This window comes from Quercus suber, unplaced genomic scaffold, assembly GCF_002906115.3.
Source record: "Quercus suber isolate HL8 unplaced genomic scaffold, Cork oak 2.0 scaffold_248, whole genome shotgun sequence".
Classification (NCBI taxonomy): Eukaryota; Viridiplantae; Streptophyta; class Magnoliopsida; order Fagales; family Fagaceae; genus Quercus; species Quercus suber.
The window spans coordinates 153,295-165,054 of NW_027069704.1; the positions used below are offsets into that span (position 1 = coordinate 153,295).

Genomic DNA, 11,760 nt, shown 5'->3' on the forward strand with positions numbered 1-11,760 from the left:
GCAATGAATCAAAATTCATAACCCATATTACTTCTCACACATTCATGAAAAGTAGCTTCTCCAACAAAAGCCCATATTTACACAAAATGACAGCAAAGCCCAAGGTACGTCATCTCATTTTTGGCTCATTATCCAAGTTCATGAGTTTCTTTGGGGAAACTTTTAGAGTCGTGGTTTAGAGGTCCAGGAAGTATGTTCAATAAAACTCCAGCGGTTTAAAGTTGATAAAAGAAACATGTTGCTTGGCGTGTCTTCTCCAACTCCTTAGACTCTGATGAGTTAGTGTGTAGTGGGTAACATCTAGAAAGCATCTCTTATCACATAAACACTTAAAATGATAAAATCCCCCATTGCTCTTTGACTAAAACTTAATACTCATCATATAACAAATACTTAAAAACTCCAGCCATTCAAATGTTGGCAAAATAACTATTCATTTAATCTCCAGCTATTGCTATATGTATTTAGAAACCTAATTATATTATTCCACATAAACTATATTACTATTTTAAGTTAAAATCCAACTTAAATACAAGGCTAAATCTGATTGGCTATCTTTAATATTCAAATATAAAATATTCATAATATCTTTAAAACCTAGTTGCCATCTGCCATAATCAGACCAAATATTCCACTACCAGGTGCTTGAGCAGAGCATTAAATGCTCTTCTTGCTTACCAAGATTAAGTTACAACACAATGAGACCTTGACTAGATCTCTAAAGCTTCATTTTAACTATCAATCAATCATTCTATTACTTACTAAAAATGTATTGTAATGAAATCTTAGACAAAAAATATAAATACCCAAAAAAGGAAATCTTTCAAGCAGAACACTAGTAGTATGTTCAGCACTTGACACTTGGTTGGAAGTGACATCACCAATCATTTAATGCTCAATCCTAGCAGCTAGATGCTATACCTAAAACAGTAGGATATCCTTAAAAGAGATCTTACAATTTTTAGCTAATTTTGAGAAATAAATTATGAATATTTTCTCCAGCAGCCTTACATCATCCAGCTGACCTCATTTACTTTAGCTCTAAGCAACAACTGTCTTATGACAACTATGACATCTTTTTCAGACAATTGTGACAGCTGTTTCAGAACAAATGTGATAGCTGACCCAGCAGTCTTAACAGTATAGAATTTCTTTATTTGGCTAAAAACCAAAACCAACTAAAGAAGCTATATTTTTCTTACTAAAATCCTTTACTTTTTTGCTGGTCATTCCTCTAGCTGAGCTAATTTAGTTTTAGACTTGGCTCTATATAAAGAGGACCAAACCACATTGCTATAACACACCATTACATAAATTACAACACAACCCTTCTAAACTCCACTCTCAGACTCTCTCATTTTGAAACTTTATCATCTTACTACCCATATCATCTAAACACATCTCTTTCTTCATTTTTCTTACAAAAGCTGCTCTTAGAAAACAACATAAGCCATCACCATACCTCATATATCTACAACTTCTTCATTAGTTATAATCTAATATCTTTACTATCTTTAAACTCCATAACTCACAAAGTATCTATATACAAAATCCATATCCCACAGATTATCTACATATACTTCATCATACTTCTTACAAATTACATCTATCACAAATTACCCATACATATTTCTCATATATATTAGAAACTCATCTTTTACCAAGTATCCATACTTATCATCAATAGATATTACAAATACTATATCTCACAAAACATCTATATCTTTTACCATGTCCATACTTCTCAAGAGATATCAAACATTCTTACAAAAAGCCCTTCTCATGGATGGCATAGATTTATAGCACATAAAGCTCTTCTCCTAGAAGGCACAAGTACCTCATACTAAAAGCACTTCTCATGGAGGGCATGAACTTCTGATACTAAAAAACTTCTCCTACAAGGCACAAAGACTTCTTACAAAAACCCTTCTCATGGAAGGCATAGACTTCTAATACATAAAGCTCTTCTCTTAGAAGGCACAAAAACCTTATATTGAAGCCCTTCTCATTGGAGGCACAAATCTATCTTACAAAAGCCCTTCACATGGAAGGCAACACTATTCATAAACTTCACTAATAACTAAAAGGGCATTATAAAGGGAGAATTCATTTAAGTGTATGATAAATGGGACAAACTTAACCAGCCTCTACACACAGCTAGACATACTCTCTCTCCCTTTAGTTACACTCATTTTTTACTCTTCAACCTTGAAGTTATCATGGCAAACTGCCTCTCCATCGCTGGAGTCATTTTGCTGGAATACTATCAGCTCACTAATGCTATACAGCTATAGCTACAAACTATACAAAGATAAATGACTATGTTTCCATATCTATAAATTTATATCATTGAGTACATAATTACTTCACCTTTAAATACAAATCACTTTACTATTACATTACTATACACTAATAAATTGATCTATCACTATTGGACATATATCATTTGAACATAAACCTCTGTTGGACATACATTATTCGGACATAACATACATTATTCGGACATACTCTCTTGCTGGACATATCTTATTATCTTAAACATAAATCATACCACAGCTAGACGTAGACTATCTTTGACCTATCTCATTGCTAGACATATGACAATTGATTATTCCCTAATATTAGACATCACCTAATAGACATCATTGTGATCTTTAACTCATCATTGAATCAAAATATTTCACCAAATACATATTACTTTATTCAACTATTATTTCAACCATTATCATGATTCTTAGACTTTGGGGTTTATCCATTTTGTAGGCCTAAAAATACACTGAAAGCCATTGGACTATGTGGCCCAATGTTGAGTTCCAAACCCAACTCCTCAGACAAATCCGAGTCTCGCAAGGTCACCCTTTTAATGGACAACAAGTGGCTACACAACAAAAAATGGCCCCTAATAATAAGTATTGACTATCCATTGTAATAAAAATATAACCAAACTACCGAATAACTAAAACATAGTAATAATTATGATATTACATTGTCTATTACAGTTTACCAAACATACCTTTAAATGAAATTGGTGAATGTTTTCATATCAAGGCAATCGAATGCTGAACATATTTGACTTAAGAAAAGCACGTGCATAGGATCAATAGTTTTGCCAATAATTTCAATGCAGGATTTGCATTATATAAATACATAAAAAATATACAAAGAATCATGTCATTGTGGGGTTCATTTGCATGTTGTCTCATGGTGTGGGGAGTGAAACGAGATTACCTAGGATTTCCTTGCTGAATAAATTAAAATTAAATTGATATTTTTCATGCTTATTGATGATGCACAAAAATCTTTAGTGAGTTGATCATTCACACACGTGCCAATTGATGTACTTGAAGAACAAAAGAGAAGAACCAATTAAAGGGCACCGGTGGGGCACCGGCCAAAGACCCTTTGAAGGTTAAGTTAATAATACAAGAATCTCCAGGAACTCGAGAGTGCAAGAGCTAGGAAAAATTCACGTACCTCAAGAACGGTAAGGTCTGTAGTTTATATAGTGGTAGAGAGCTGACCCAAATCCCTTGAATTGGGGGAATTTCCTTGTAGAGAGAAAGGTCCCAAGATACTCAGGACTGCCTTTCCATATATAAGAGATCTGATTGTGCGGTAGGATCTTTGGCCGTAGTGTGCAAGTAATTTCCATGTAACGATGTGTAGATGGGCCCTACATACTTGTAGGTCCGAAATTTTCCTCATCCACTATAATGTCATATTGCCATCCAAATTCTTTACACATCAAGGAAGGAAATAAAAATAAAAGCAATATTAGGGAAAACAAACTTAATTCATAATTTATATAATGACTTCTTAAAGGTGTAAGGTATGATTAAAACATCAATTTTTTTTTTTTTTTTGATACAAGATAAAAATTCTACTTTAATATAATCTAAGTGTANATCTGAGCTTAACACGTCACCGGCGTTAGATCCGAGCTTAAAAGTCACCGATTCTGAGCGATTTTTGAAAAATATTGCCGGAACTGAGCTAAAATCATCAGATCTAAGTAGATCTGAGAAAAATCGTCGCCGGATCTAAGCGAAAGATGGGTATTCGTCGCCGGATCTGAACGGGGGAGCTTTGATCTGAAGTGGTGGTCGGGCGGGTCGGGTGGCTGCGGTTTTAGCGGAGAAAACCCGCCACTCGACCCGCCGGAATCGGGTTTGAAGGGCTGAGACCCGCCGCGACCGCCAGAGTCGTCGGATCGGGCGGCGAGCGGGTCGGTCCGGGCGGGTTTTCGGTTTGCTCGGGTGAGCGGTTTCCATGGACACCCCTAACTATAACATACCACTTTAGCGAAAAAATTATGAAAATTTTTATGTTCCTAGACTTAATGTCACAAAAATTTTCACAACAATTCATAATAGTTTGTTGTAGTTGGTACATAGTAAAAGTGATTCTATGTGAAAGTGATATTGTTTCAATCAAAACTTTTAAGAAAGAAAAGAAAATGGTGAACAAAGTTGTCCCTACTCCTAGCATTGCTCTTACCTTTATCTTTGTTGTAACTCTTTTCCTTTGTGTTTTTAAGGCTTCGAGAATGGTAACGATGCATGTTGTGGCAGTGGACCATATAGGGCAGTGAATTGTGGAGGAGGGAGAAATGGAAAAGAACCATTAAGGTATGCAGTGATCCTGGTGCGTATGTGTGGTTTGATGGTGGCCATACTACTGAAGCAGCGAACTGGCAATTAGCTGAGTTGATATGGAGTGGAGAACCAAATGTCACAGGCCCTTACAATGTGAAACAACTATTTGAACAAGCGTAATTGGATCTCTTATGACCAGTTAATTATCATATGCATGTCTAGCTTTCTTGTTATGTTTTGGAGTTGACACCGTCACTTGTAGATGTAAACCACACTTTTTTAATAATATTGGCATTTCTATTGCAGAGCCAAAAATATGGGAAATGTGTTGGTATTTCATTTTCTAATTCTTGACCATATATCATATAATTTTCTTCAACATGTTAAATATGTCCATTTTATAAACTAGTAATTTTCTCATAATCATAAGTTTGTGCCTGAGCAATTTTCAATCTTCTTGTCAATCATGGATAAACCATTACGAATCCACTTAGCTATTGTCATATATGGCAAATGTCCTCCGCAAAATATTTTAACCAACCTGGATGTTCCATCAAAGTTTTTTTTTTTTTTTTTTTTTTAAACAATTGTATAAGTACAACATCAAGTGAAAACATAAAGGCTATTGGCAGAACATCCATGGAGATGTTATCAAAATTTATTTCTTTTACAAAATCAATATGTACAATAAGCAAAAGGCTACTTTGTTGTTATTAATTCCATCGAAATGTCTTGCAATGAGAACTTCGAATTTTGACTCATTTTTATCTTTATTCAATAACTTTTGACACAATTTTTTCACTTTTCATTTTAAGAACTGCTGACATGACTTATTATAATTAGGATCATATTAACAAGTGTCCTTGGAGCAATGATTAATAAATCATATTAAGAATGTTTTGAAATTATTTTAATGAGAAATATAAAAGGTATCAAAAAATGAATTGCTTTATCATTTTTTTATAAAATGTTTCTAAAAAGAGCTTCTAACCATTGTCCTTGGGACATCTATTAACATTTTTTTTTAATTAATACACAATAAAAGCAGTATTAGTGATGCACCCATATCAAAATGATGTTTTAATACACTTAGATTATATTAAAGTAGAATGTGACTTTTAAGCTCGGATCGGTGACGTGTAAGCTCAGATCGGTAACTTTGGCTTAGATCCGGCGATGTTTAAGCTCAGATCCGACGACGTTTCGCTCTTCTCCTGCCAGATTCGACAACGTTTTGCTCTTCTCCAGCCAGATCCGACGACGTTTCGCTCTTCTCCAGCCAAATCCGACGACGCTTTGCTCTCCTCCGCTCATCGACTCTGTTCGTCGGTTTCAACCGAACCGACCGATCGATTTTTAGAATCCGATCCGACTCGACCCGTGGTGATCGGCGGTCGGTTGCGGGTTTGATTCTCTCCCACCCGACCTGAGCGGGTCGAGTCCGGGTTGGGCACAAACCCGACCCGGCCCGACCCGTGGACAGCCCTAGTTATAGTAGTGGGCTCACATGAAAGTGATGTTGCTTGAATTACAATTTACCACGTCAATGATTGTAAAAAAGATAGTGAAAATTGTTGTCCCTAGCATTAATGTATTGTTATTGTAAAGGTAAATCCAACTTGTTTGAAGAATAATATGCAGATTGTGGTCATAGCCTACCATATTTTGAAGCGTTGTTCACTTTGTCTAGAAGCGCATTGTAATAATCAAAGATTGAATACTTGAAACCTGGTAACTTGCTCTCTAACTTTTTAAGGGCATTGGCTAGAGCTCTGTTGTGGAGTCTTGCAAGAGCGGAGGGTTCTTCAGCACACTTGCCACCAAGTTGGGGATTCATTGCTTTCACGGCTGGTAGGCAACCCAAAGGCCCTGCATTCTGAAATGCAATTTTCCTTCCTCCTAAACCATATAAGTCCTGAAAAAGAAAAAAAAAAAAAGATTTTGAAATAAAAAACAGACGAACTTATTGAACAGTCTTTTACTAAAATAGTTCCTCAAATTAAATTTTTTCAAAGTGATTAACTTACTTTTAGCACGCAAGTCAAGTTGCCTATGACAATCTCCACGTATTTTATTCGGTCAGACTGAGAAGCATTGGGGTACTGTGAGGAAAAGCTGAAGTAATCGTTGCCTCCAATGCTAAACAAGTACACAGCTTTCTTCACCACCTTCTTGGCTTTTACATCGCCTAATTTCTGCCTTAATGACTTCACTACAGCCTTAAAATAGCTTAGCTGCGCTGGGAGATTTATCTGGAGAGAAAAAGGAAAATTAAGCTAATTAAGAGTAAAATGTCCTTGCATTACTATATTTTATCATTGCTTTTTTAGGCAAGACTACCCACTTCCAAGAGCGCTTTTATTTCCATGATTTTCAGTTACGTTGTAGCACAAAGTTTCCATCCAGTGAGAGAGATGATATGTCCACAATATTTTCACACAAATTTCATAACAAATTTTAAGTAACAGGTTGTTACTGAATGCATGTTATTAGTAAAAAATAATTTAAGTAATTAGAACTAGTAATAACTTACCATATAAGATTTATTGTTAAAGTGTTGTAGATGTAACACTTCTCATATATATAAAAGAACAAAACATACATTTTAGAGACATATGTCAACCTATCAAGGCAAGGTAAAGATGAACTAAAAAATAGGGAAAGATGCACTAATGCCTTGTTGTTTCCCCTAAAACACCGAATCCCCTAGAGATTTTGAGTGTAATGCATGACCACATATGATGTTGGTTTATGTGAAAGTGCAGCTCTAAATACAGATATATGTTATCACATAAGCAACTCACCGTTTATTTTAATGGATATTTAATAGTTTACAAATAAAACAAGTGTTTTAACCGGGGGTTTTGTGTACTTGAAGTATTTTTTTTTTCTATTTAATTTTATGTTATCATATTTATAAGCAGTTTATAGTACAATTAATAATGACTTTATTGATTATACATAATTGAACCCAAACTCATAGGCTTAACCTTTTGAGTTAGGTATTGTCCTAAATTAATTCTGTTAGGGTCATATTTTTTTATGTATTGGATAGATCTAAGCGGGTTCAAGATTATCATTACAAGTAGTTTCATTGAAGACATGAAAATTACTCAAGAAAAGTTAAAGCTGCAGGTCCCAATACCTATCTTTATACTTCTCAATCTATCGAGATTTAATGAAGCTTGATACTTGTCTCGAAACCTCTTGATCTATTGAGCTTACAAGATTTTTGATATAACCTGCAATGTTTGGATTCTGTTGGCTATTTGTTTATGGGTTTGCGTAAGCCTAATATGTTTAGGAGAGAAAACCTTATTGGAATAGGAGAGCTCATTAAAGGGCCCATTAAGCTCCTATATAAATAAGGAGGTAGAGAGAAAGAAAAACCTAGTCCCAGAGAGCTAACCCTAGAAAGTTTCATAAGGTTTTCTTTTTGAAACCCCAGCCTCCTCCCACAAAAGAAAGAAATCTTGTTCGTTTTCTGAGCGCCTTTGGGTTCTGTAACCAAGCAACGTCTCTAACACTTACAATTGAAGATCTTATTGGTATTTCTATGTAAAGTTGTTGCAAATCAATTACAACAATCAAAGGGTTGTTGTACATGTGGAGTTAGTCACATACTTGGATTCGAGCAAAGGAGTTAGTCATGTACTAGGATCTGTACAAAGAGAAGAAGTCACTACAAGATCAAGTTCAATTGGAAATTGAAGTGAAGGTTCAACTGTAGGTTGGTATTTTAGTCCAATTTAGTGGTAAGATTCCTTGTATTTGTAATCGCTTGATTCTTGATTAGTGATTATTGGGAGTGGTGACATAAAAATTACTTGGTAAGGTTTTTGCCTTTCAAGAGATTTTCCTCATTAGTCAACAAATCACCATGTCAAATTATTTTCTGTTGCACTCTAGTTTATTTGGTTATTTGTTTGTGTTTCCACGATTTGCATGTAATTTGATCTAATTAATCAACTTGGGTAATTAAATTAATTAACCGGGGTCAATCTATAACCCAACAAATTCCTCTATTGTAATTTCCCAAACAAACTTTGGGCATGTTTGATATACTGAATGAAGATTACGGTAGGAATTATAATCTTTATTACTAAAAATAAATAGTGTTGTAATGGCATAACTAAAACATATATTTGGTTGTAAGTTGTAATATTAAGATAAGGCTAAATTGCAACTACATCCCTAAAGTTTGAAGGTGTTTAGATTTTATATTTTGAGGTTTCAGAATTTGGATTTTACCCCATGAAGTTCTATTCCGTTTGCACTAGTAACCCCTACATCCATATTTTCTGTTAAGTGCCATATAAGTTTGCCATGTGTGTTTAGTTCATCCAATAGAATGATGCCACGTTATTTTATTATGTCATGTCATTTTTAATTATTTAATTAATTAATTTTTTTTTAGGCTACAAAAATGATGGGGCATCATTTTATTGGAAAAACTAAACACGCATGACAAGCTTATGTGTCACTTAACGAAAAATATGGATGAATGAGATGCTGATGCAAAAGGAATAGAATTTTAGGGGATGAAATCCAAAATTTGAAACTTTATGGTGTATAGTTTGCACTTTATTGTTAGGACAAAACTTAAAATATCTTATTTATAAAATTATCTTTCCTAAAAAAAGAATATATATTAAATTTGATAAAAGGAGGATTTTTCATATGAAAAAAATTATAATTGTTTTGTTTATATGAAAAGTTTATATATTTGGAAATATATTAACTTACTAAATAATAGCTATTACAACATTTTAAAAAAGGAATAATTATACTTGATATTTTTTGAAAAAAAATGAAAATCCGATGTTGTAGAAGTTGTTGCCTTATTCTTGTAATCAAAGGTGCTAAATGGGATTTTGAAGTACATGGATTGGAGGTTCATGTTATTGCAGTGTACTTTAAACGAAGTCTGTGGCGGTTCAGAGCTCAGTTCAGTAACTAAAATTTGATTTACTACGAATAAGATTATTCTGGATTGTAAATCTCTATCTTATAGTGAAACTGTCACCTTGATATTGATTGGGTAAACTCCCCCTAGGTTTTTCCTATGGAACAATTTGTTTCATAAGGTTTTTTGTGTCATATATATTTTCCGTTCTGTATGATATTGATAATTCCTAAAACTTTCATAATAGATTTAATTAACAGCTTGGCCTTAAAACTGGTTAAACACAGTTTTTGACAAGGGTCTAAGTCTAACAAAAAAAAAAAAAAAACTATTATGTTACAATGTCTCTTACAGTTTGCCAAACATGCCTTTTTGCATTTTTTAAAATAGAAAGAAAGTTACCTACATGGGTAAATACCATTTAATGCCATTTCCCCACTTATATGAAGTGGCATCATCATACATTCTTTGAATGTGAGTAATTATAGAATACTCCCGAATTACCATAAATGTATACTTCCTCATTTCACATAATAGTGGGTTCCACTAATTAAATTCATGATGAAACTCATAATTCTTGTGAGAGGAGGGAGTGTGCATTTATGATACTCTAAGAGTATTCCAATAATTCTCATTTGAATATGCCCTTATTCTATTATAATGTCTTTTATTTTCAATAACAAAGATTATTATTCTTAATGTACCAAATGTGCCGTTAGCACTATTGTTTTTTCTTGAACAAAAAAATGGGTGATGCTGACTCCACCCATGAGGCCATGACTAATTCTTAAATGGAAAATGATCTACATACCGTTCCGGGGTGAGTTTGAACAAGAACACCTGCTCCAGCTGAAGCAAAGTTAGCCCCATAAGTGAAACGATGTGCAATTGGTTGTAGGTATGGTGGAAGTATAGGCAACATGGCAAACTGGGCTGTAACCATTGCAAGATGAAGTGTTAACAATTAAGTACAAAAACCAATCTGCATCATGTTATAGTAACATATATGATGCGTTGCTTACCAATAATGTCTGGGACTAAACGGCCATCAGAGAGTCTCCCGGTGGAATGGTTGAAGTAGGTTTCTCCATATGGCCAAGAAATTGATCCACCTTCCACACTACTACCATTGAGGTACTGATTGTTGCCTGGATCAAAGAGTGAGTCCCCAAATATGAACAAGGTCTTATGTTCTCCATTTGGCTTGGACTGAACATGGCAGCTGATTAGGTTGAGAAGGCTCACAAACACACAGAAAAAGTATCTTAGACTCGCCATTAGCTAATCTGTCTCAGCTTTTATGCAAAGCCTCACTGTGTGGTGGATTCCTCTTAACACTTCCACCTTTTATATATCCAAAATTCTAGCACGGCGACAATGACTTCAATGCAGATTCTTTTTTTTTTTTCCTTATTTGGGTAACCATTCACAATTAATGACATAATTTATTATGATTATAGCAACATTATTTTTACTTGAATTCATTATTAGCACCACTTTTATTACATGACTATTTATAGTTTTTATTTCACAATTAATTAATGGTATGATTTATCATGAACATTATCTTCATTTGAATTCACTAATATATAACATAACTTTTATTATATGACTATTTACAGGTTTTTTTTTTTTTTTTTTTCACAAGTAATTAATGGCATGATTTATCTATTTTAATTTAACCGGTAAGCACATCATAACTGTATAGATCCCTGGAGATTTTGATTCACACCCACACTATGAACACCATGCAAATGAACAACACCCCCCCCCCCCCCCCCCAAAAGACATGATTCTGTGCATATTTTTATATTTATATATAATAAAAAAATATGCATTAAAATTACCCTTGCATATTTTTATATTTATATAAAAAAAATTATGCATTAAAATTATTGGAAAAACTATTAATTTTATGCACATACTTTTCTTGACTCAAATATGTTTAGTATTAATTTCTTTAGCCAAGCCAATAAAATAGCAGTAAACTAAAACATTCAAATATTGCAGTAGCTCGCACAGACACGAAACTAAGATTCGAAACATTTCAACACATTTGTTGGTTTTTTTTTTTTTAGATGAGAGTTTGTCGTTATTGATGTTATACTTTCAGTCCAAATTTAGTTTTTTTCTTGTGGGTCAATATCTAAACATTACAAAGGAGATCCAAAAATATATATATTTAAGGGCAAATCTTAATTTTCCAAATTACATACATATATCAGTTTTTTTTTTTTTTTAATAATTGGGGGGGGGGGA

At 33.8% G+C, this 11,760-nt stretch overlaps 1 protein-coding gene across 1 annotated transcript; it reads right to left on the reverse strand.

The window, feature by feature from the left end:
* Positions 1-6,243: 6,243 nt before the first annotated feature.
* LOC112005373 (GDSL lipase) lies at positions 6,244-10,779 on the reverse strand. Its single transcript, XM_065780825.1, has 4 exons — positions 10,524-10,779; positions 10,313-10,434; positions 6,623-6,847; positions 6,244-6,510 (listed from the first exon to the last, which is right to left on the reverse strand). The coding sequence occupies exons 1-4, from the start codon at positions 10,777-10,779 to the stop codon at positions 6,244-6,246; spliced, it is 870 nt and encodes a 289-aa protein (XP_065636897.1).
* Positions 10,780-11,760: the final 981 nt, after the last annotated feature.